Source organism: Doryrhamphus excisus, chromosome 5 (assembly GCF_030265055.1).
Source record: "Doryrhamphus excisus isolate RoL2022-K1 chromosome 5, RoL_Dexc_1.0, whole genome shotgun sequence".
Lineage (NCBI taxonomy): Eukaryota > Metazoa > Chordata > Actinopteri > Syngnathiformes > Syngnathidae > Doryrhamphus > Doryrhamphus excisus.
In genome coordinates, this window is record NC_080470.1 from 1,822,991 (window position 1) to 1,849,425 (window position 26,435).

The window sequence follows — 26,435 nt, forward strand, 5'->3', positions numbered from 1 at the left end:
AAACAAAAAAATGGTTCCAATTTTCTACAATAAAAGCTCTGATAAAACATTCCACTGTTCTCAAATATCTTAATTTTTCTACACAAAATAAGATGAAAAATAAATAAACAAATCAAAAAGAAAATCAATCAGTAATAAATAAATAAATATAATAATAATAATAAAACGGCAAATAATAAAAACTTAAGAAAGCACATATAGTTGGTGGGTAGACAAATTATTTTTTTCAGATTAAAATGAACAAAGCATTATTAGAGCCCTGTAGACATGACAAAACACGACTATAGTCACATTTATACTCTTTTTATTTACAACATATTGCGCAACTGCAGGGTCTTGAGACACATGCTAACTCGCAAACTAGAGAGCTAGCGACCTAAACAGTAGCCTTCAAGTTATTTCCTTTAAACTTAAATAGCCAAAAAAAAACTTACCACTTCCACACGGATAGGGAGGATAACTATTACCAGTTATTTAACCTTTAACATGAACATGAATCAAACGTAATAATTTTTTCTGGGTACATGATACCATACAGCATCCATATCAAACTTGCATTAAACTTTCATATCAAGGCGGGGGCCTCAAACTAGTGTCCTGCGGGCCACATTTGGCCCGCGGGCCGCATGTTTGAGACCCCTGATTTACAACATATTACGCAACTGCAGGGTCTTGAGACACATGCTAACTCGCAAACTACAGAGCTAGCGACCTAAACGGTAGCCTTCAAGTTATTTCCTTTCAACTTAAATAGCAAAAAAAAAACGTACCACTTCCACACGGATAGGGAGGATAACTATTAACAGTTATTTAACCTTTAACATGAACATTAATCAAACGTAATAATTTTTTTCTGGGTACATGATACCATACAGCATCCATATCAAACTTGCGTGGGGCCGCACTAACATTAAACTTTCATATCAAGGCGGGGCCTCAAACTAGTGTCGTGCGGGCCACATTTGGCCCGCGGGACGCGTGTTTGAGACCCCTGACCTAAACGGTAGCCTTCAAGATTTTTCCTTTAAACTTAAAAAAGCCAAAAACTTACCACTTCCACACGGATAGGGAGGATAACTATTAACAGTTATTTAACCTTTAACATGAACATGAATCAAACGTAATAATTTTTTCTGGGTACATGATACCATACAGCATCCATATCAAACTTGCGCGGGCCGTGCTAACATTAAACTTTCATATCAAGGCCGGGGGCCGCGTGTTTGAGACCCCTGATCTACAGGTAATATGTTATTAATGGTTCTGCAAAGGGATGGGGGTGGGGTGAGGGGTTTGTGGGGGGGTCCTAGAGTTTACAAACAGTTACTCAGGTTTCGTGGAATCGCTGACGTGTTTATTTATAAAAAAAAACCCTGATACCTATTCGTCGGAAATGTGACTTGAGGCTTGTGTTTTCATTCCCGACATTAGGATTTAATCCCCACGGGAGTCCAAATAAGACCCATGCATGTTTGGGAACTCGAGGCAAAAGATGTTCCTCGCCGCTTGGAGGAAACAAGATGGTGCTGGCGTGAAACCGGAGCTCATTTCTTGCTCGTGTATCAAAATGTTCTTAAATAGTTTGGACGCCGGCACGCCGAGCAGCCACAGGATCAGTCGATGCTGCTGAGCTCAAATTACGAGACGCGGTATTGGACTGGTTTAACAACAAACCACCTGCCGCCGACGATGACTCCGCCGCCGACATCTTTAATAGCGCTTTGAGCGAGACGACAAAAATTGCAGCAAAACAAGTTGTGTTGTTTGTGTGGACATGTTGTTGTTGTTGCGGCGGCGGCGGCGGCGGATGGGTCGCTGGTGAAACATGAAGCAGAAAGCCGGGCGGGATTGGGTGTCATCTGAGAGCCGACCTACACAACTTTAGGACACGGCTGTCAACAGTACTATTCTCTGTGTCGCATTTTGGCTCTCATTGTCGTCGCCATCGGACATGACCTACTTTAGCGGCGTTCGGTTCGGTACGGGACCCACTTTTTCTGTCCGTAGTGTAGTTTTCCAAGCCGATACCGATAACTTCCTGCTTTTCAACGGGGGTACTTGAATTTACTTTGGGTTTACTAGACGACAAAATCACCCTGTGGGTCACCTTTTCGCACTATTCTAACGCTGATGTCAAATAAGCCATTTTTTTGTGTTATGTTGGCATAGTCGTTAGCGGTCATAAAAAGCCAAAATATTTGTGTCAAAGTGAAAGTTGTGCTCAAAATGCTTTTTTTCACAAAACAAAATGCAACTTTTCACAAAAAAAAAAAAAATTCTCCCATTTTTAGTTGGGAACTGATATTTTCCTGAAACTTACCAATGTTCTACTGCTGATTACTAAAGAATCTGCACGCCGAATCAGTCGCAATAACATCAAATTGCATGCAAACCAGATGTGGATTCTAACACTGATGTCAAATAAGCCATTTTTTGTGTTATGTTGGTATAGTCGTTAGCGGTCATAAAAAGCCAAAATATTTGTGTCAAAGTGAAAGTTGTGCTCAAAATGCATTTTTTCACAAAACAAAATGCAACTTTTCACAAAAAAAAGAAAAATTCTCCCATTTTTAGTTGGGAACTGATATTTTCCTGAAACTTACCAATGTTCTACTGCTGATTACTAAAGAATCTGCACGCCGAATAAGTCGCAATAACATAAAAAATTGCATGCAAACCAGATGTGGATTCTAACCCATTTTTGTGTTATGTTGGTATAGTCGTTAGCGGTCATAAAAAGCCAAAATATTTGTGTCAAAGTGAAAGTTGTGCTCAAAATGCATTTTTTCACAAAACAAAATTCAACTTTTCACAAAAAAAAAAAAATTCTCCCATTTTTAGTTGGGAACTGATATTTTCCTGAAACTTACCAATGTTCTACTGCTGATTACTAAAGAATCTGCACGCCGAATAAGTCGCAATAACATAAAAAATTGCATGCAAACCAGATGTGGATTCTAACACTGATGTCAAATAAGCCATTTTTTGTGTTATGTTGGTATAGTCGTTAGCGGTCATAAAAAGCCAAAATATTTGTGTCAAAGTGAAAGTTGTGCTCAAAATGCATTTTTTCACAAAACAAAATTCAACTTTTCACAAAAAAAAAAAAAATCTCCCATTTTTAGTTGGGAACTGATATTTTCCTGAAACTTACCAATGTTCTACTGCTGATTACTAAAGAATATGCACGCCGAATCAGTCGCAATAACATCAAATTGCATGCAAACCAGATGTGGATTCTAACCCATTTTTGTGTTATGTTGGTATAGTCGTTAGCGGTCATAAAAAGCCAAAATATTTGTGTCAAAGTGAAAGTTGTGCTCAAAATGCATTTTTTCACAAAACAAAATGCAACTTTTCACAAAAAAAAAAAGAAATTCTCCCATTTTTAGTTGGGAACTGATATTTTCCTGAAACTTACCAATGTTCTACTGCTGATTACTAAAGAATCTGCACGCCGAATAAGTCGCAATAACATAAAAAATTGCATGCAAACAAGATGTGGATTCTAACCCATTTTTGTGTTATGTTGGTATAGTCGTTAGCGGTCATAAAAAGACAAAATATTTGTGTCAAAGTGAAAGTTGTGCTCAAAATGCATTTTTTCACAAAACAAAATGCAACTTTTAACAAAAAGCTGTTTTTTCTCCCATTTTTAGTTGGGAACTAATATTTTCCTGAAACTTACCAATGTTCTACTGCTGATTACTAAAGAATCTGCACGCCGAATAAGTCGCAATAACATAAAAAATTGCATGCAAACCAGATGTGGATTCTAACCCATTTTTGTGTTATGTTGGTATAGTCGTTAGCGGTCATAAAAAGCCAAAATATTTGTGTCAAAGTGAAAGTTGTGCTCAAAATGCATTTTTTCACAAAACAAAATGCAACTTTTCACAAAAAAAAAAAAAATTCTCCCATTTTTAGTTGGGAACTAATATTTTCCTGAAACTTACCAATGTTCTACTGCTGATTACTAAAGAATCTGCACGCCGAATCAGTCGCAATAACATCAAATTGCATGCAAACCAGATGTGGATTCTAACACTGATGTCAAATAAGCCATTTTTTGTGTTATGTTGGTATAGTCGTTAGCGGTCATAAAAAGACAAAATATTTGTGTCAAAGTGAAAGTTGTGCTCAAAATGCATTTTTTCACAAAAACAAAATGCAACTTTTCACAAAAAGCTGTTTTTTCTCCCATTTTTAGTTGGGAACTAATATTTTCCTGAAACTTACCAATGTTCTACTGCTGATTACTAAACAACGGAAAAGGGTAGAAGCAAACTTTTTTTTTCTGATGAAAGTAAGTGTTTGAACGTAAGCGTTTTGAGCTAAAAAAATAAAATAAAAAAAACAGAAAATTAGCTTTTCTGCAGGGAACCAAATTCATCGATGATTGACGTCCATATTTTTTTTTATTTTAGTGAAACCCAAAACATCTGAGCAGTTGTTGACTTCTATGAAACAAAAATATTCATTCATTTTCTACCGCTACCGTCTACCGTCGTGGGGGTTGCTGGAGCCTATCCCAGCTGTCTTAGGGCAAGAGGCTGGACTGGTCGCCAGCCAATCACAGAGCACATATAGACAAACAAAGAGGATGGAATTGCAAAACGCATCTTTTCACAAAACAAAATGCAACTTTTCACAAAAAGCTGTTTTTCCTCCCATTTTTAGTTGGGAACTGATATTTTCCTGAAACTTACCAATGTTCTACTGCTGATTACTAAAGAACGGAAAAGGGTAGAAGCAAACTTTTTTTTCTGATGAAAGTAAGTGTTTGAACGTAAGCATTTTGAGCTAAAAAAAAATGAAAAAACAGAAAATTAGCTTTTTCTGCAGGGAACCAAATTCATCGATGACTGACGTCCATATTTTTTTTTTATTTTAGTGAAACCCAAAACATCTGAGCAGTTGTTGACTTCTATGAAACAAAAATATTCATTCATTTTCTACCGCTTATCCTCACAAGGGTCGTGTGGGATGCTGGAGCCTATCCCAGCTGTCTTAGGGCGAGAGGCTGGACTGGTTGCCGGCCAATCACAGGGCACATTTAGATAAACAACGAGGGTGGAATTGCAAAATGCATCTTTTCACAAAAAAAATGCAACTTTTCACAAAAAGCTGTTTTTCCTCCCATTTTTAGTTGGGAGCTGATATTTTCCTGAAACTAACCAATGTTCTACTGCTGATTACTAAAGAACGGAAAAAGGTAGAAGCAAACTTTTTTTTCTGATGAAAGTAAGTGTTTCAATGTAAGCATTTTGAGCTAAAAAAAATTAAAAAAACAGAAAATTAGCTTTTTCTGCAGGGAACCAAATTCATCAATGACTGACGTCCATTTTTTTTTTATTTTAGTGAAACCCAAAACATCTGAGCAGTTGTTGACTTCTATGAAACAAAAATATTCATTCATTTTCTACCGCTTATCCTCACAAGGGTCGTGGGGGGGGCTGGAGCCTATCCCAACTGTCTTAGGGCAAGAGGCTGGACTGGTTGCCGGCCAATCACAGGGCACATTTAGATAAACAACGAGGGTGTAATTGCAAAATGCATTTTTTCACAAAAACAAAATGCAACTTTTCACAAAAAGCTGTTTTTCCTCCCATTTTTAGTTGGGAACTGATATTTTCCTGAAACTTACCAATGTTCTACTGCTGATTACTAAAGAACGGAAAAGGGTAGAAGCAAACTTTTTTTTTCTGATGAAAGTAAGTGTTTGAACGTAATCATTTTGAGCTAAAAAAAAATGTAAAAAACAGAAAATTAGCTTTTTCTGCAGGGAACCAAATTCATCGATGACTGACGTCCATATTTTTTTTTTATTTTAGTGAAACCCAAAACATCTGAGCAGTTGTTGACTTCGATGAAACAAAAATATTCATTCATTTTCTACCGCTACCGTCTACCGTCGTGGGGGTTGCTGGAGCCTATCCCAGCTGTCTTAGGGCAAGAGGCTGGACTGGTCGCCAGCCAATCACAGGGCACATATAGACAAACAACGAGGATGGAATTGCAAAACGCATCTTTTCACAAAAACAAAATGCAACTTTTCACAAAAAGCTGTTTTTCTCCCATATTTAGTTGGGAACTGATATTTTCCTGAAACTTACCAATGTTCTACTGCTGATTATTCAAGAACGGAAAAGGGTAGAAGCAAACTTTTTTTTTCTGATGAAAGTATGTGTTTTGAGCTAAAACAAAATAAATAAATAATCGCACCAAGGCTGGACCACGACCCCAGCAGAGAGCCCAGATCTTACCTGTATGGACTGAGAGTGGGGAGAGTGGTCGGGACAGAGTGGGTGATGGCGTTCCAACACAGAGGCTCTTCCTGTTGCTGCTGCGACAGCTGGAACGCAAACAGAACGGGAGAGAAGTCACGACGAGCAGAGTCGCTCAACACAGATGGAAGATTGAAAAAAAAAAAAACATACTCCAATAATACTAATTGCATGTCACTCGTAAAAATCGGGTTACGGAGTATACTGCCTTCCGCAGGGATGATCTGATCTGAAGGGTTAATCCGACTGGTAGAACGTTTCACGGAAAAACAACCTTGTGTGTATTCCTCTAAGCTTGGTGTAATGACATGGGCCTTGGTTATCCACCATCGACACCATTCTTCTTATGCAACACTTGTGTTAACTCTGTGCAATGGGAGAGAGCAGACATGACGCCGAATGACCGTAATGGCGGATCACGGATTAACGAGATCTGACCTCGGAAGTGGCCATGATCCGCTAAGCCGTGCCTACGCCTGCACGCCGAATAAGTCGCAATAACATCAAATTGCATGCAAACCAGATGTGGATTCTAACCCATTTTTTGTGTTATGTTGGTATAGTCGTTAGCGGTCATAAAAAGCCAAAATATTTGTGTCAAAGTGAAAGTTGTGCTCAAAACGCATTTTTTCACAAAACAAAATGCAACTTTTCACAAAAAGCTGTTTTTCCTCCCATTTTTAGTTGGGAACTGATATTTTCCTGAAACTTAATAACATCAAATTGCATGCAAACCAGATTCTAACCCATTTTTTTGTGTTACGTTGGTATCGTTGTTAGCGGTCATAAAAAGCCAAAATATTTGTGTCAAAGTTGTGCTCAAAATGCAACTTTTCACAAAAAAAACCTTTTCTCCCATTTTTTTAGTTGGGAACTAATATTTTCCTGAAACTTACCAATGTTCTACTGCTGATTACTAAAGAATCTGCACGCCGAATAAGTCGCAATAACATAAAAAATTGCATGCAAACTGGATGTGGATTCTAACGCTGATGTCAAAAAAGCCATTTTTATGTTATGTTGGTATCGTCGTTAGCGGTCATAAAAAGCGAAAATATTTGTGTCAAAGTGAAAGTTGTGCTCAAAATGCATCTTTTCACAAAACAAAATGCAACTTTTCACACAAAAAAAATTCTCCCATTTTTAGTTGGGAACTGATATTTTCCTGAAACTTACCAATGTTCTACTGCTGATTACTAAAGAATCTACACGCCGAATAAGTCGCAATAACATCAAATTGCATGCAAACCAGATGTGGATTCTAACCCATTTTTTGTGTTATGTTGGTATAGTCGTTAGCGGTCATAAAAAGCCAAAATATTTGTGTCAAAGTGAAAGTTGTGCTCAAAATGCATATTTTTACAAAACAAAATGCATCTTTTCACAAAAAAAAAAAATTCTCCCATTTTTAGTTGGGAACTGATATTTTCCTGAAACTTACCAATGTTCTACTGCTGATTACTAAAGAATCTGCACACCGAATAAGTCGCAATAACATAAAAAATTGCATGCAAACTAGATGTGGATTCTAACGCTGATGTCAAAAAAGCCATTTTTATGTTATGTTGGTATAGTCGTTAGCAGTCATAAAAAGCCAAAATATTTGTGTCAAAGTGAAAGTTGTGCTCAAAATGCATCTTTTTACAAAACAAAATGCAACTTTTCACAAAAAAAAAACTTTTTCTCCCATTTTTAGTTGGGAACTGATATTTTCCTGAAACTTACCAATGTTCTACTGCTGATTACTAAAGCCAAAATATTTGTGTCAAAGTGAAAGTTGTGCTCAAAATGCATCTTTTCACAAAAACAAAATGCAACTTTTCACAAAAAAAAAATTCTCCCATTTTTAGTTGGGAACTGATATTTTCCTGAAACTTACCAATGTTCTACTGCTGATTACTAAAGCCAAAATATTTGTGTCAAAGTGAAAGTTGTGCTCAAAATGCATCTTTTCACAAAAACAAAATGCAACTTTTCACAAAAAAAAAATTCTCCCATTTTTAGTTGGGAACTGATATTTTCCTGAAACTTACCAATGTTCTACTGCTGATTACTAAAGCCAAAATATTTGTGTCAAAGTGAAAGTTGCGCTCAAAACGCATCTTTTCACAAAAACAAAATGCAACTTTTCACAAAAGGCTTTTTTTCTCCCATTTTTAGTTGGGAACTGAAATTTTCCTGAAACTTCCCTGCTGGTGGGCTGGTGGGTGATGGTCGAGTTTTATCATCTATGTTGTGTATTGTCCTTCACTAGGATGCAGTGAGCTGGTTTGGGCTATTTAGCATCCATAAATCAATGGCTTTAGCGGGGTGGTAGTGGGAGGTGTGGGGCGAGTCAACGCAAATTAATTCACTGTTTCATAGTGTCAGACAGATTGATGTCTACCAACTCGGATAATCCTTCAAACACCATATTGGTTGCTGACCAACCAACATAAATCCTCGTCTGTCAGAATTACATTTTTTTACATTGCAGTCCGTTTAGATTTAAAGTAATTTCTCAGGGAAGATCGGCCTGGAAGAACATTTACGTAACAACAACTCTAATCTGCAAGCAAATTCATGACACGCTAGTATGGCCTCGTCAGAGAAGGACGAGAAGAAGAAAAAAAAAAATCCAAAGAAGGAACCTCCTGTCAACAAACTCAAGGCTGACAGGAGTGAGTCCAACGCCAACGACAGCAGCACGCCCAGCTTGAGCTGCAGATGTCCAAGACTGATTTATTTGTGGACAAGGGAGGGGAGAAAATAATCCACCAGCTCTAAAAAGAAAGGGGGGAAAACTTGGGACCATAAACACACCATGAGCAGATGTTGCTAAACTCGCTATGCTTGTCATACTTTGGTAAATCATGCAAGAAAACCTGTTTACCACCTTGTAGATATGGTTTTTAACATTATTAGAGCCCTCTAGACATGAACTAACACCCCTATAATAAGTGAATTTCCACAAAGTAGGATAAATTGAATATTTTCAGCATAGAAAACCTGTTTACCACCTTGTAGATATGGTTTTTAACATTATTAGAGCTCTCAAGACATGAACTAACACCCCTATAATAAGCGAATTTCCACAAAGTAGGATAAATTGGATATTTTCAGCATAGAAAACCTGTTTACCATCTTGTAGATATGGTTTTTAACATTATTAGAGCTCTCTAAACATGAACTAACACCCCTATAACAAATGAATTTCCGCAAAGTTGGATTAATTTAATATTTTCAGCATAGAAAACCTGTTTTCCACCTTGTAGATATGGTTTTTAACATTATTAGAGCCCTCAAGACATGAACTAACACCCCTATAATAAGTGAATTTCCACAAAGTAGCATAAATTGGATATTTTCAGCATAGAAAACCTGTTTACCATCTTGTAGATATGGTTTTTAACATTATTAGAGCCCTCTAGACATGAACTAACACCCCTATAATAAGTGAATTTCCGCAAAGTAGGATAAATTGAATATTTTAAGCATAGAAAACCTGTTTACCATCTTGTAGATATGGTTTTTTAACATTATTAGAGCCCTCTAGACATGAACTAACACCCCTATAATAAGTGAATTTCCGCAAAGTTGGATAAATTGGATATTTTCAGCATAGAAAACCTGTTTACCACCTTGTAGATATGTTTTTAACATTATTAGAGCCCTCTAGACATGAACTAACACCCCTATAATAAGTTAATTTCCGCAAAGAAGGATAAATTGGATATTTTCAGCATAGAAAACCTGTTTACCACCTTGCAGATATGTTTTTTTTAACATCATTAGAGCCCTCTAGACATGAACTAACACCCCTATAATAAGTGAATTTCCGCAAAGTAGGATAAATTGGATATTTTCAGCATAGAAAACCTGTTTACCATCTTGTAGATATGGTTTTTAACATTATTAGAGCCCTCTAGACATGAACTAACACCCCTATAATAAGTGAATTTCCACAAAGAAGGATAAATTGGATATTTTCAGCATAGAAAACCTGTTAGCCACCTTGTAGATATGGTTTTTAACATTATTAGAGCCCTCTAGTCAAAAACTAACACCCCTATAATCACTGAAATTTCAGCAAAGTAGGATAAATTAAATATTTTCAGCATAGAAAACCTGTTTACCATCTTGTAGATATGGTTTTTAACATTATTAGAGCCCTCTAGACATGAACTAACACCCCTATAACAAGCGAATTTCCACAAAGTAGGATAAATTGAATATATTCAGCATAGAAAACCTGTTTACCACCTTGTAGATATGGTTTTTAACATTATTAGAGCCCTCTAGACATGAACTAACACCCCTATATTAAGTGAATTTCCGCAAAGTAGGATAAATTGGATATTTTCAGCATAGAAAACCTGTTTACCACCTTGTAGATATGTTTTTTTAACATTATTAGAGACCTCTAGACATGAACTAACACCCCTATAATAAGCGAATTTCCTCAAAGTAGGATAAATTGGATATTTTCAGCATGGAAAACCTGTTTACCACCTTGTAGATATGGTTTTTAACATTATTAGAGCTCTCTAGACATGAACTAACACCCCTATAATAAGTGATTTTTTACAAAGTAGCATAAATTGAATATTTTCAGCATGGAAAACCTGTTTACCACCTTGTAGATATGGTTTTTAACATTATTAGAGCCCTCTAGACATGAACTAACACCCCTATAATAACTGAATTTCCACAAAGTAGGATAAATTGAATATTTTCAGCATAGAAAACCTGTTTACCATCTTGTATATATGGTTTTTAACATTATTAGAGCCCTCTAGACATGAACTAACACCCCTATAATAAGTGAATTTCCGCAAAGTCGGATTAATTTAATATTTTCAGCATAGAAAACCTGTTTACCACCTTGTAGATATGGTTTTTTAACATTATTAGAGCCCTCTAGACATGAACTAACACCCCTATAATAAGTGTATTTCCACAAAGTAAGATAAATTGAATATTTTCAGCATAGAAAACCTGTTTACCATCTTGTAGATATGTTTTTTTAACATTATTAGAGACCTCAAGACATGAACTAACACCCCTATAATAAGCGAATTTCCGCAAAGTCGGATTAATTGAATATTTTCAGCATCGGAAACCTGTTTACCACCTTGTAGATATGTTTTTTTAATATTATTAGAGCCCTCTAAACATGAACTAACACCCCTATAATAAGTGAATTTCCGCAAAGTCAGATTAATTTAATATTTTCAGCATAGAAAACCTGTTTACCACCTTGTAGATATGTTTTTTTAATATTATTAGAGCCCTCTAAACATGAACTAACACCCCTATAATAAGTGAATTTCCGCAAAGTAGGATAAATTGGATATTTTCAGCATAGAAAACATGTTTACCATCTTGTAGATGTTTTTTTAACATTATTAGAGACCTCTAGACATGAACTAACACCCCTATAATAAGTGAATTTCCGCAAAGTCGGATTAATTTAATATATTCAGCATAGGAAACCTGTTTACCATCTTGTAGATATGTTTTTTTAACATTATTAGAGCCCTCTAGACATGAACTAACACCCCTATAATAAGTGAATTTCCACAAAGTCGGATTAATTTAATATTTTCAGCATAGAAAACCTGTTTACCATCTTGTAGATATGGTTTTTAACATTATTAGAGCCCTCTAGACATGAACTAACACCCCTATAATAAGCAAATTAATTTTTTTAACTTATGTTCAAATAATGTAAAGAGTAAAGAGGAAAAGCTAATTCATGCAATGCAATACTGTTTGTTGGTTTCAAAGCAATTTCAAATGAAGACGAATGGAAACTGTTGCGTAGATTTTTTTTGTTGTTGTTGTTGAGGCTAAATATTTATTTTTTTTGAGTGTACTTTGGTGTAACTTGTACCTTAAAAATGAACTCCTGTCATAAAAGATGCAAAAATATGTATTTTCCCCACCATTGTCTGTGTTTGCAGGGTAAACAAAGTGATGTAGAACAATGAGCTCATGATATTGGATGAGCTCATTATGATGACCTGGGGGGGGGGGGGGGGTTGATGGACAGGACCCAATACAACACAAAATATAGTCCGGGGTCAGTAATTGTCATAAAACCTTCACGCAAAATGATATCATTGATCTGCTGCAATGTTAATCCTCAATTCAAGTACTGTCCATCTAATTAAAACAGGATTCCAGTGCTCCAGTAAATAGCCCTATCCCAAAACAAAAGCATCAACTCCACTCATGAACGCGGGATTAACATTCGTATATTTAGCTTTCTTAACAACACGGCTATTTCGTTAAGACAGACAAGAGTAAGAAAAGCAAAAAAAATGTACTTTGTGTCCTAAATCGTCCCTTTAAACAACAAAACGAAGCAAAACTAGCTTGAAGTTCCAAATTCCAAACTCCTGTGAACTAACCTTTTCGAGCGCTTCAGCAAGGCTCCGGGAACAAAACGGGACTTGTTCTGGCTCGGTTGACTCGGGTCCGACATACTGTTCGGTTTTCTTTCATGGCCTTAAAAAGTTATTCGGCATTTTCAAATCGAGCCGAGCTCCTCCGCTAGTCTCCCCGCCATCGTCGTTCCGTGTCGACGGTTCCTTTTGTGTCTTAACGCCGAGTCCGAAGAGACCGACACCGAACCAAAACGGTTCCCGCGTTGGCTTTATGTGCTCCGGTCCCTTGTCAGACACGGGTACGGTCCCGGAAAGGTCTTCCCCATGACGGTGTCTTTGTGTGGATAACGCCGAGCACACCGCTTCGGGACGCCGACACGCAGACGCTGCTGCTGCTAACGTGTGAGGGAACCTGGAGTCTGGTGTTGCGTTCAAGTGCTGCTCGGTAGTTTCAGTTTAGAGCAAGGGGGGGGGTGTCCAAAGTGCAGCGCGGGGGGGGGGGTATTTGTGGCCCACGGCTCGTGTTTAATGACCCTTTGCATATTATAAAAATAACATTAAGCAAGAAAACTACAAAAAATGCATAATGCAGAAAGTCCAAAGTTAGAAATCATTCATAAGCACCAAAAAAAAACAATAATATACAAACAATATCAATTTACTATGACGTTACAGTGTGGATCAAAGTTGTCCACGCAAGACAACGTCCCGCGTTGCTTCGATACGAATGAGTCAAACCGTTTGTTGTCTGTGAGATGTTACTTATTTTGTCTTTTTTTTTTTTACCTGTTTACCACCTTGTAGATATGTTTTTATCATTATTAGAGCCCTCTAGACATGAACTAACACCCCTATAATAAGTGAATTTCCGCAAAGTAGGATAAATTGAATATTTTCAGCATAGAAAACCTGTTTACCACCTTGTAGATATGGTTTTTAACATCATTAGAGCCCTCAAGACATGAACTAACACCCCTATAATAAGCGAATTTCCGCAAAGTAGGATAAATTGTATATTTTCAGCATAGAAAACCTGTTTACCACCTTGTAAATATGTTTTTTTTAACATTATTAGAGCCCTCTAGACATGAACTAACACCCCTATAATAAGCAAATTTCCACAAAGTAGGATAAATTGAATATTTTCAGCATAGAAAACCTGTTTACCACCTTGTAGATATGGTTTTTAACATTATTAGAGTCCTCTAGACATGAACTAACACCCCTACAATAAGTGAATTTCCGTAAAGTAGGAAAAATTGAATATTTTCAGCATAGAAAACCTGTTTACCATCTTGTAGATATGGTTTTTAACATTATTAGAGTCCTCTAGACATGAACTAACACCCCTATAATAAGTGAATTTCCGCAAAGTAGGATAAATTGAATATTTTCAGCATAGAAAACCTGTTTACCACCTAGTAGATATGTTTTTTAACATTATTAGAGCCCTCTAGACAAGAACTAGCACCCCTAAAATAAGTTAATTTCCGCAAAGTAGTATAAATTGAATATATTCAGCATAGAAAACCTGTTTACCATCTTGTAGATATGTTTTTTAACATTATTAGAGTCCTCTAGACATGAACTAACACCCCTATAATAAGTGCATTTCCACAAAGTAGGATAAATTCTATATTTTCAGCATAGAAAACCTGTTTACCACCTTGTAGATATGTTTTTTTTAACATCATTAGAGCCCTCTAGACATGAACTAACACCCCTATAATAAGCGAATTTCCGCAAAGTAGGATAAATTCAATATTTTCAGCATAGAAAACGTCCTCACGAGGGTCACGGGGGTGCTGGAGCCTATCCCACCTGTCTCCGGGCGAGAGGCGGGGTACACCCTGGACTGGTGGCCAGCCAATCACAGGGCACATATAGACAAACAACCATTCACACTCACATTCATACCTATGGACAATTTGGAGTGGGAGGAAACCGGAGTAGGTTGGAATTGAACCCTGGTCTCCTAGCTGTGAGGTCTCTCGTCCGCCGTGCCGCCCCTGTCCAATTCATTTCTGACTAAATGAGCATTGAATAATACAGCGGAACCTTGGTTAGAGTCGTTAATCCCTTCCAAAAGGTCGGACTCTAACCAAAACGTACTCTAACTGAATCAATTTTTCCTGTAAGAAATCATGTAAATCTAATTAATCTGTTCCAGAAAGCCAAAAATGTTACACAAGACACATTTTTATAATTTCACAAGCAAAAAAACTAACATGCTAACCATGTTAGCCACACAGCGAGGGTATCGAATCTCTGTTTGGGTATCTCTGTGTGGACTTTTCATTTCAACGACAGATTTTGTGTGTATGTACGTTGCCATTGACATGTACACAAAGATGATACGGCTGATTTCGTGATTGCTGCGAGCCATTGAAAGCATCACGAGACGTGTGCTATGCGGGATCCAATATATCCAATGTTATAACGATAACACATGCAATATTGTATATATATATGTTTGTTCAATACAGCAAAAACCAAATCCACGGTCATCATGTGCTCGGTTGTAAAGTCATTAAAAAAAAAACCTTCCAGTTGTTTGGTTACCGACTAAAGAGTTCATTTGTTTAATGTGTTCTTTTTAAAACATTGCCATGCCAGTTTGTCGGGATTGGGTAATGTTTACACACATTCAAATGCATGCGGCATCGAGATCTGTCAAAATCTTCTGATCGCTTTAACGAAAAAAAAAAAAGATTCATTATGATTGTGCGATAGATAGCCAAGCCCTGCTCGCATATCCACAAACATGCGGGATTCAAACGTCTCTGTTTGCAGTGTTGCCTTCCTCCGGAGCACCCACCATCGTTGCTAAGCAACCCACATAGACTTAGACACAACTAATAACGGATGGGGGCTTTGCTGGTGGGAAAAGGAGCATCTTCAAATACGGATATAGACTCACTTTTATTGGCCATGAATTTCAATGTATATATTTATGTACTGTACAAGCCAAATCATGTTTGGACGTCCATCTTAATGACGATTAATGCAGCCCCATCAAAGGTTTGCGGATTCGAACGCCATTGCTTGCTCTGGGAGAAACTAACACCCCTATAATAAGTGAATTTCCGCAAATTTTCCGGATTATTTGCATATATTCAGCATAGAAAACCTGTTTACCATCTTGTAGATATGGTTTTTAACATCATTAGAGCCCTCTAGACATGAACTAACACCCCTATAATAAGTTAATTTCTGCAAAGTAGGATAAATTGAATATTTTCAGCATAGAAAACCTGTTAACCACCTTGCAGATATGGTTTTTAACATTATTAGAGCCCTCTAGTCAAAAACTAACACCCCTATAATCACTGAAATTTCAGCAAAGTAGGATAAATTAAATATTTTCAGCATAGAAAACCTGTTTACCACCTTGTACATATGTTTTTTAACATTATTAGAGCCCTCTATACATGAAGTAACACCCCTATAATAAGTGAATTTCCGCAAAGTAGGATAAATTGAATATTTTCAGCATAGAAAACCTGTTTACCACCTTGTAGATATGGTTTTTAACATTATTAGAGCCCTCTTGACATGAACTAACACCCCTATAATAAGTTAATTTCTGCAAAGTAGGATAAATTGAATATTTTAAGCATAGAAAACCTGTTAACCACCTTGCAGATATGGTTTTTAACATTATTAGAGCCCTCTAGTCAAAAACTAACACCCCTATAATAACTGAAATTTCAGCAAAGTAGTATAAATTGAATATATTCAGCATAGAAAACCTGTTTACCACCTTGTAGATATGGTTTTTAACATTATTAGAGCCCTCTAGACATGAACTAACACCCCTATAATAAGCGAATTTCCGCAAAGTAGTATAAATTGAATATGGAAAACCTGTTTACCATCTTGTAGATATGGTTTTTAACATCAGTAGAGCCCTCCAGACATGAACTAACACCCCTATAATAAGTGAATTTCCGCAAATTTTCCGGATTTTTTGAATATTTTCAGCACGGAAAACCTGTTTACCACCTTGTAGATATGGTTTTTAACATTATTAGAGCCCTCTAGACATGAACTAACACCCCTATAATAAGTGAATTTCCGCAAAGTAGGATGAATTGTGACAGCTCAAATATCTAAACAAATATCTAAAATTGTCCTTTATTACCCGTTTAACGGTAATCAACAGTAAAACATTGGTAAGTTGCAGGAAAATATTAGCTCCCGACTAAAAAAAAGAGGAAAAAAACAGCTTTTTGTGAAAATATACATTTCAAGCAATTTTTTTTTTCTTTTGTAACAGCTCAAATATCAGAACAAATATCCAAAACTGCCCCTTATTACCCCGCCGTATCCTTATAACACCGTTTTACGGTAATCAACAGTAAAACATTGGTAAGTTGTGGGAAAATATTGGCTCCCAACTAAAAAAAAAGAGAGGAAAAAAGACAGCTTTTTGTGAAAATATACATTTTAAGCAAATATTTTTTGGTACATTGGTAAGTTGCAGGAAAATATTAGCTCCCGACTAAAAAATGAGAGGAAAAAAAACGGCTTTTTGTGAAAATATACATTTTAAGCAAATATTTTTTTTGGTACTTTGGTAAGTTGCAGGAAAATATTAGCTCCCGACTAAAAAACGAGAGAAAAAAAAAACAGCTTTTTGTGAAAATATACATTTTAAGCAAATATTTTTTTGGTACTTTGGTAAGTTGCAGGAAAATATTAGCTCCCGACTAAAAAACGAGAGAAAAAAAACAGCTTTTTGTGAAAATATACATTTTAAGCAAATATTTTTTTGGTACTTTGGTAAGTTGCAGGACAATATTAGCTCCCGACTAAAAAACGAGAGAAAAAAAAACAGCTTTTTGTGAAAATATACATTTTAAGCAAATATATTTTTGGTACTTGGGTAAGTTGCAGGAAAATATTAGCTCCCGACTAAAAAAAGAGAAGAAAAAAAACGGCTTTTTGTGAAAATATACATTTTAAGCAAATAAACTCATGGAGGTGACGCTAGCAGCAGCGTGTGACTTGAGCGTCTTACCTCCAGGGGTGAAGGGTTTGCAAGGGACTGCAGGGGCTGCAGGGGCTGCAGGGGCTCAGGAGGGTGGGGCTCTGACAAGTGGGTGATAAACTGAAAGGCAAGACATGGTTTCATGGATTAGTACGCTGACGTGGGCGGACCCTCCAACGCCGCTATCTACCATCAGTGGAAAGCACAACTCGTGAGGAACCATGTGACCCAACTATAGCCCGTCAATGACATGTTCTTTTTTTCCATAAAATGGGAATTAGGGCTTGTTTGTCTAGGAACTTGGAACTCTAGGTTCCAACAATTCCAAGTACAGTGGAACCCGCTTAAGTCAGGGGGGTGTCCCAATCCGATATTGATATCTGGAGCCTATCCCAGCTGTCTTCAAGCGAAAGGCGGGGTACACCCTGGACTGGTCGCCAGCCAATCACAGGGCACATATAGACAAACAACCATTCACACTCACATTCATACTGATTCATAATTGAATACAAAAAAAATTTCGATTTTTTTGCTAAAATGAAGCATATCCAAGCCTAAAAATTGATTAATTAAGTAAAAAAAACAAATAAGGCATTCAGAAGATGCATTCAAAGACGATGTGATGTAATGTAGTGTTCGATGCTGGTCACTATGTGTCAGTAATGTCAATGTTTGGTGAGACACACAAGCACCAGACAAAACACAGGAGTTCTTATTGTGTTGACTATATTGTTAACTCATGCCCAATCCCAACAAAGTATTTACATGTCTTTTAAGTTTTTTTTTTCGCACAAGTGGCAAAAAGAGGTGATGATGACACTCCCCACTAATGCATTTAACACTTCAGAGCACTTTTAAGTCCCAAAACACAAATAATACATGACAGGAAGTAGTAACTGAGAGAGCGTTTTTCTGTGTTGTTAATGTTGGTATCGTTGTTTGGATATTTCAGCTGTCACAAAAGAAAACAATATTTGCTTGAAATGTATATTTTCACAAAAAGACATTTTTTTGTCTCTTCTTTTAGTCGGGAGCTAAAATTTTCCTGCAACTTACCAATGTTTTACCGTTGATTACCGTAAAACGGAGTCATAAGAGACGGCGGGGTAATAAGGGACAGTTTTCGGGAAAAAATTTTTTTGAACGATTTGTTCAAGAATATATGCTTCTTTGAAAAAAAACAACAAAAAGCTTCCTGTTTAACATGAAAAGGCAGAATTACTTTTAAAACATTTTCCCGAAAATCGTCCCTTATTACCCCGCCATTCCTTAAGACCCCATTTTATGGAAATCAACAGTAAAACATTGGTAAGTTGCAGGAAAATATTAGCTCCCGACTAAAAAAAGAGAGAAAAAAAATGCTTTTTGTGACAGCTGAAATATCTAAACAAATATCTAAAATTGTCACTTATTACTCAATTTTACGGTAATCAACAGTAAAACATTGGTAAGTTGCAGGAAAATATTAGCTCCCGACTAAAAAAAAGAAAAAAAATGCTTTTTGTGAAAATATACATTGTAAGCAAATATGTTTTTCTTTTGTGACAGCTCAAATATCTAAAAAAAAATATCTAAAATTTGTCCCTTATTACTCCGCCGTCCCTTATAACACCGTTTTACGGTAATCAACAGTAAAACATTGGTAAGTTGCAGGAAAATATTAGCTCCCGACTAAAGAAAGAGAGAAAAAAAGGCTTTTTGTGACAGCTGAAATATCTAAACAAATATCTAAAATTGTCCCTTATTACTCAATTTTAAGGTAATCAACAGTAAAACATTGGTAAGTTGCAGGAAAATATTAGCTCCCGACTAAAAAAAAAGAAAAAAAATGCTTTTTGTGAAAATATACATTTTAAGCAAATATGTTTTTCTTTTGTGACAGCTCAAATATCTAAAAAAAATATCTAAAATTTGTCCCTTATTACTCCGCCGTCCCTTATAACACCGTTTTACGGTAATCAACAGTAAAACATTGGTAAGTTGCAGGAAAATATTAGCTCCCGACTAAAGAAAGAGAGAAAAAAAGGCTTTTTGTGACAGCTGAAATATCTAAACAAATATCTAAAATTGTCCCTTATTACTCAATTTTAAGGTAATCAACAGTAAAACATTGGTAAGTTGCAGGAAAATATTAGCTCCCGACTAAAAAAAAAGAAAAAAAATGCTTTTTGTGAAAATATACATTTTAAGCAAATATGTTTTTCTTTTGTGACAGCTCAAATATCTAAAAAAAATATCTAAAATTTGTCCCTTATTACTCCGCCGTCCCTTATAACACCGTTTTACGGTAATCAACAGTAAAACATTGGTAAGTTGCAGGAAAATATTAGCTCCCGACTAAAAAAAGAGAGAAAAAAAAGGCTTTTTGTGACAGCTGAAATATCTAAACAAATATCTAAAATTGTCCCTTATAACTCAATTTTGAGGTAATCAACAGTAAAACATTGGTAAGTTGCAGGAAAATATTAGCTCCCAACTAAAAAAAAGAAAAAAAATGCTTTTTGTGAAAATATACATTTTAAGCAAATATGTTTTTCTTTTGTGACAGCTCAAATATCTAAAAAAAATATCTAAAATTTGTCCCTTATTACTCCGCCGTCCCTTATAACACCGTTTTACGGTAATCAACAGTAAAACATTGGTAAGTTGCAGGAAAATATTAGCTCCCGACTAAAAAAAAAGAAAAAAAAATGCTTTTTGTGAAAATATACATTTTAAGCAAATATGTTTTTCTTTTGTGACAGCTCAAATATCTAAAAAAAAAATCAAAAATTTGACCTTTATAACTCAATTTTACAGTAATCAACAGTAAAACATTGGTAAGTTGCAGGAAAATATTAGCTCCTGACTAAAAAAAAAGAGAAAAAATGGCTTTTTGTGAAAATAAACATTTCAAGCAAATATTTTTTTATTTTGTTACAGCTCAAATATCAAAACAAATATGTAAAATTTTTCCCTTATTACTCCGCCGTCCCTTATAACTCAATTTTACGGAAATCAACAGTAAAACATTGGTAAGTTGCAGGAAAAAATTATTATTAAATTTAAAAATTAAAAATTAAAAATTAAAAATTAAAAATTAAAAATTAAAAATTAAAAATTAAAAATTAAAAATTAAAAATTAAAAATTAAAAATATCTGTTCTGGGTATGTGCAACAATATCTGTTCAGTAACAATATCTGAAAAAAATGACTATTGCAGCTGATTGAACGTGCTTTCGAGAGGAAGTGAACCCACACCAGACAGGAAATGTCATTGTCCAACAGTGCTAAGTTAGCATCATGCAACACTGTGTGATGCAAACACCCAGCATGGCGACATACTGCAGCAGCCAACACTTCCTATATCTCAGTCCATCACTTTTGCCTTGAAATATGCCAAGATCAGCTGCCCAAAGGCGTGCGTGCATGCGGCACCCTAATGCTGACCCTGCACCACTTTCCTAACTGACATGGATAGAGGTATTTTTTATTTTATTTTTTTAATTATTATTATTATTATTAATAATAATAATAATAATAATAATAATAATATGAATAATATAAAAAATAAAGAAAAAATAAATTAATTAATTAATTTATTAATTAAAAAATAATCATAAATTTTTTTTTTATTATTTGAAAATTGTCAAGAATATTGAATGATTCAGTTTTTTTCTAAAAATTAAATATTATAGTCACAATATCCATCCATTTTCCTGACCCTGCGCCAGTTTCCTAACTGACATGGATAGAGATATTTTGTATTTTATTTTTTTAAATAATAATAATAATATGAGTAATATTAAAATTATATAATATAAAAAATAAAGAAATAAAAAATTAATTAATTAAATTAATTAATTAATTAAATAAAAAATAAAAATATGTTTTTATTTTTGGATTATTTGAAAATTGTCAAGAATATTGAATGATTTAGTTTTTTTCTAAAAATTAAATAATATTATAGTCACAATATCCATCCATTTTCCTGACCCTGCGCCAGTTTCTTAACTGACATGGATCGAGATATTTTTTATTTTTATTTTTTTAATAATAATATGAATAATACAAAAATATAATAATATAAAAAATAAAGAAAAAAATAATTAATTAATTAAATAAAATAATAATAATAATGAAATATTTTTTATTTTTTTATTATTTGAAAATTGTCAAGAATATTGAATGATTCCGTTTTTTTCTAAAAATGAAATAATATTATAGTCCCAATATCCATCCATTTTCCTGACCCCGCGCCACTTTCCTAACCATTCGCCTGTTTGGATGCGAGCTGGGCTCCACAGAGCGTCCATTGTCTCAGAGCTGCAGATGCTTCACGGCGCTACCAAAGCAGGTACCAAAACACTAATGAACACGTTGTCATAGTAATGCAGAGAGGATGTTAGAACCTGTGCAACTCCTCCTTCTATAGACTGGGTTCGTTATGCCGTGTTGCGTCTAAACACGGGGTTCCCTAAGGCAAAGATGCCCTTTAAAGATGCTGATGAATTATGTGTCATTTTCATTCCATCAGCACTCGGTGGTCATATTCCCTCAATACGACGCAAACGTAAACCGTAGACACGTACAACAACAACCATTATGTTATTCCAATACTTCAGCTTAACTTAAGAATGTATACTGTGTAGCATGTGTAGCAGTTTTAAAGTGGGTTATATCGGATGAGTTATTTAGAAAATAACTTTCAAAAAATTGCAAGAAATTGCAATAAAATAACAAAAAACTTTATAAATAACTTTATAAATAACTTAAAAAAATAGCAAAAAATAGCAAAAAAAAAAACAGAGTAGAAATGTAATGAGAAAAGCTTAAAAACACAGAGATTTGTCTATACTGTGTAGCATGTGTAGCAGTTTTAAGTGGGTTATATCAGATGAGTTATTTAGAAAATAACTTTAAAAAATAGCAAAAAATAGCAAAAAAATAGCAAAAATGGCAAAAAATTGCAAAAAATAGCAGAACACTGTATAAATAACTTTATAAATAGCAAAAAACAGAAAAAAAACAAAAAATAGAAAAAATACCAAAAAATAGAAAAAAATACCAAAAAATAGAAAAAAATACCAAAAATACAAAAAAATAGCAAGAAAAAAGCAAAAATGGTCAAAACAGAGTAGAAATGCAATGAGAAAAGCTTAAAAACACGAAGATTTGTCTATACTGTGTAGCATGTGTAGCAGTTTTTAAGTGGGTTATATCGGATGAGATATTTAGAAAATAACTTTCCAAAAATTGCAAAAAATTGCAATAAAATAACAAAAAACTTTATAAATAACTTTATAAATAACTTTATAAATAACTTTAAAAAATAGCAAAAAATAGCAAAAAAAAAAACAGAGTAGAAATGCAATGAGAAAAGCTTAAAAACACAAAGATTTGTCTATACTGTGTAGCATGTGTAGCAGTTTTTAAGTGGGTTATATCAGATGAGTTATTTAGAAAATAACTTTTAAAAAATAGCAAAAAAATAGCAAAAAAATAGCAAAAAAATAGCAAAAATGGCAAAAAATTGCAAAAAATAGCAGAACACTTTATAAATAACTTTATAAATAGCAAAAAACAGAAAAAAAAACAAAAAATAGAAAAAATACCAAAAAATAGAAAAAAATACCAAAAAATAGAAAAAAATACCAAAAATACAAAAAAATAGCAAGAAAAAAGCAAAAATGGTCAAAACAGAGTAGAAATGCAATGAGAAAAGCTTAAAAACACAAAGATTTGTCTATACTGTGTAGCATGTGTAGCGGTTTTTAAGTGGGTTGTATCGGATGAGTTATTTAGAAAATAACTTTTGAAAAATAGCAAAAAATAGCAAAAAAAGCAAAAATTAGCAAAAAAAATAGCAAAGAAATAACTAAAAACTTTATAAATAACTTTATGAATAACTTAAAAAAATAGCAAAAAATAGCAAAAAATAGCAAGAAAATAGCAAAAATGGTCAAAACAGAGTAGAAATGCAATGAGAAAAGCTTAAAAACACAAAGATTTGTCTATGTGTAGCATGTGTAGCAGTTTTTAAGTGGATTATATCGGATTAGTTATTTAGAAAATAAATAGCAAAAGAATAGCAAAAAAATAGCAAATAACTTTATAAATAACTTTATATATAACTTTAAAGAAAATAGCAAAAAGCAAAAAAAATAGCAAAAAATAGCAACAAAATATGCGATGAATAATGCATCATTTTGATTCCATCAGCACTCAGTGGTGATATTCCAATACGACACAAACGTAAACCGTACATACATACAACAGCAACCGTTCCAATACTTGAGCTTAACTTAAACATTTGCATGAGAAAAAAAAAAACAAGCAAACATAAACATAAATTGTAAGGCGGCTGTGATCATCCAGCCCCTCCCTGTTTGCACGGCGAGAGTGATACCTCCTCTGTATCTGTGCGGGAGCACCAGCTAAGCGCCTAAAAAAAGACAATGAAAACAAAGAGCGCATACTGAACTGAGATCATCCACTGAGGAGGCAAAGTGATTCCTACGCTTCGACTTCTGATGGATCAGTGGGCAGCATGGTACCCCCCTACCCCCCCTACCCCCACCCCCCCAACACCCAACCCCATACCATCATTTCCTACTAAAAACAAAGTGTGGGTATGTGCAACAAGCACAAACTTATCTATATATACATCTATATATATATAAGTATATATTTGCATAATAATGAAAATCCACGAGTCTGTCTGGTGCTGTGAGGGAGGATGTGTGATTCATGCGGCAATGTTGGAGTGAGAAAATAAACAATGCTACGCAAGAGCGGGACAATGGGAAAGGAAACATCATATGGCGGCAGCATTCTCGACAACTATGTGGAAATGTAGGTTAAAGTAGTGAAACATACACAAGTGGGTGATATCGGATGAGTTGTTTTGAAAATAACTTAAAAAATAGCAAAAAATTGCAAAAAAAATGCACAAAAAATTGCACAAAAATAGCAAAAAATTGCAAAAAAAAATGCAAAAAATTGCAAGAAAATAGCAAAAATTGTCAAAACAGAGTAGAAATGTAATGAGAAAAGCTTAAAAACACAAAGATTTGTCTATACTGTGTAGCATGTGTAGCAGTTTTTAAGTGGGTTGTATTGGATGAGTTATTTAGAAAATAACTTTAAAAAATAGCAAAAACATAGCAAATAACTTTATAAATAACTTTAAAAAATAGCAAAAAATAGCAAAAAAATATATAATTTTAAGTGGGTTGTATCTGATGAGTTATTTAGAAAATAACTTTTAAAAAATAGCAAAAAATAGCAAAAATAGCAAAAAAATAGCAAAAAATAGCAAATAACTTTATAAATCACTTTATAAAAACTTTAAAAAATAGCAAAAAATAGCAAAAAATAGCAAAAAATAGCAAAAGATAGCAAAAAAGCAAAAAATGGCAAAAAATAGCAAGAAAATAGCAAAAAATGGTCAAAACAGAGTAGAAATGAAAGAGAAAAGCTTAAAAACACAAAGATTTGTCTATAATGTGTAGCAGTTTTTAAGTGGGTTATATCGGATTAGTTATTTAGAAAATAACTTTAGAAAAATAGCAAAAAATTGCAAAAAAAATAGCAAAAAAATAGCAAAAAATAGCAAATAACTTTATAAATAACTTAGCAAAAAATAAAAAGGGTCACAACAGAGTAGAAATGCAAGAGAAAAGCACACAAACATTTGTCTATACTGTGCAGCATGTGTAGCAGTTTTTAAGAAAAAAAAAATTTTTTATTTTTTAAGTGTTCAAAGCTTGGACACCCCTGAATTAAAGTATTGCAAAAACAGATTATTATTGAAAAAACAGTTCAAACTAAAAAAATCCAGAAAAACTGTCTTTATGTTGAATAGCTAAGACTTTGTTTTGATGGGTGTTCCTGAACATATTTGTTTATATATTTATGTATATTTCATTTTTGTTCCAGTCTAAACTTCCAACAGTTTCCATATGACATCATGTAGTTGTTGCCCCCCCCCCCCCTCCTTCTCCCTCCCAAAAAAAAATATATACAACATGTGTACACAACTTTGACACGATGTAAAAACAGTAATAATAATAATAATAATAAAGGTAGACTTACTCCAGAGTCAAAGAAGGGATCTTCAGTTTATCCCGTCTGGACTTCATGATTGCGGCCACACCACAAGAGGCGGCTTCCCCGGTTAGCAAAACCCCGCACGACTCGCCCTCTGAGCCGGCTTCAAGTTCCAACCACTCATCGCTTCGAAAATACTAAAAATGAGCACTTTGACGGCACAAGGTTTCCACCGATTTGAGTAGTTTAAAGAGGAAGCTTTGAAAAAGCCAAAAAGAAACAACGAAGGAAAGAGTGGCTTCTGTGGTGCGTTCAAAGAGCACCGGAGAGCGACTGGCAGCCAAGCCAACAGAGACCAGTCACCGTTACCCGCCATGTGACTGCTGGGAGGGGAGGGCGGGGGTAAGGGAGGAGGGAGGGATTCTATTGGCTGAGGCTAATTCAATTTGGGCGGTGGGTGGGTGTCAGTCAGCGGTGGGAACTGGGGGCGGGCGAATCAATGCAAATGTCGATACAAATCATCCATACTAGCCATGTTATTCATTTTCATAGCTAATAGTACTTTATGCTTTAAAAAAATATATATATATTGTGTATTTTTTACTTTATTTGGGGGAAGAAGGGTGATACTGTATATTTTGTTATCAATCCGATACCATTATAGTGTGTTTTATTGTGACTATTGACTTTTATTGTGGGCTTCCCTACTGAGACTGCTGACTATAAGCGGAGGAAAATGGATGGATATTGTGA

At 34.8% G+C, this 26,435-nt stretch overlaps 1 protein-coding gene across 1 annotated transcript in view; it reads right to left on the reverse strand.

The window, feature by feature from the left end:
• The window catches only part of LOC131129447 (microtubule-associated serine/threonine-protein kinase 3-like), a 65,968-nt gene extending 39,945 nt beyond the window's left edge, over positions 1-26,023 (reverse strand). Inside the window, exons 1-3 of the mRNA XM_058073031.1 lie at positions 25,728-26,023; positions 17,682-17,771; positions 6,267-6,355 (exon numbers count right to left, since the gene is read on the reverse strand). Of these exons, the coding sequence (XP_057929014.1) occupies positions 6,267-6,355; positions 17,682-17,771; positions 25,728-25,774 (226 nt within the window). The 5' untranslated portion in view covers positions 25,775-26,023. The remainder of the gene's footprint in view (positions 1-6,266; positions 6,356-17,681; positions 17,772-25,727) is intronic.
• Between the last annotated feature and the right edge of the window lie 412 nt (positions 26,024-26,435).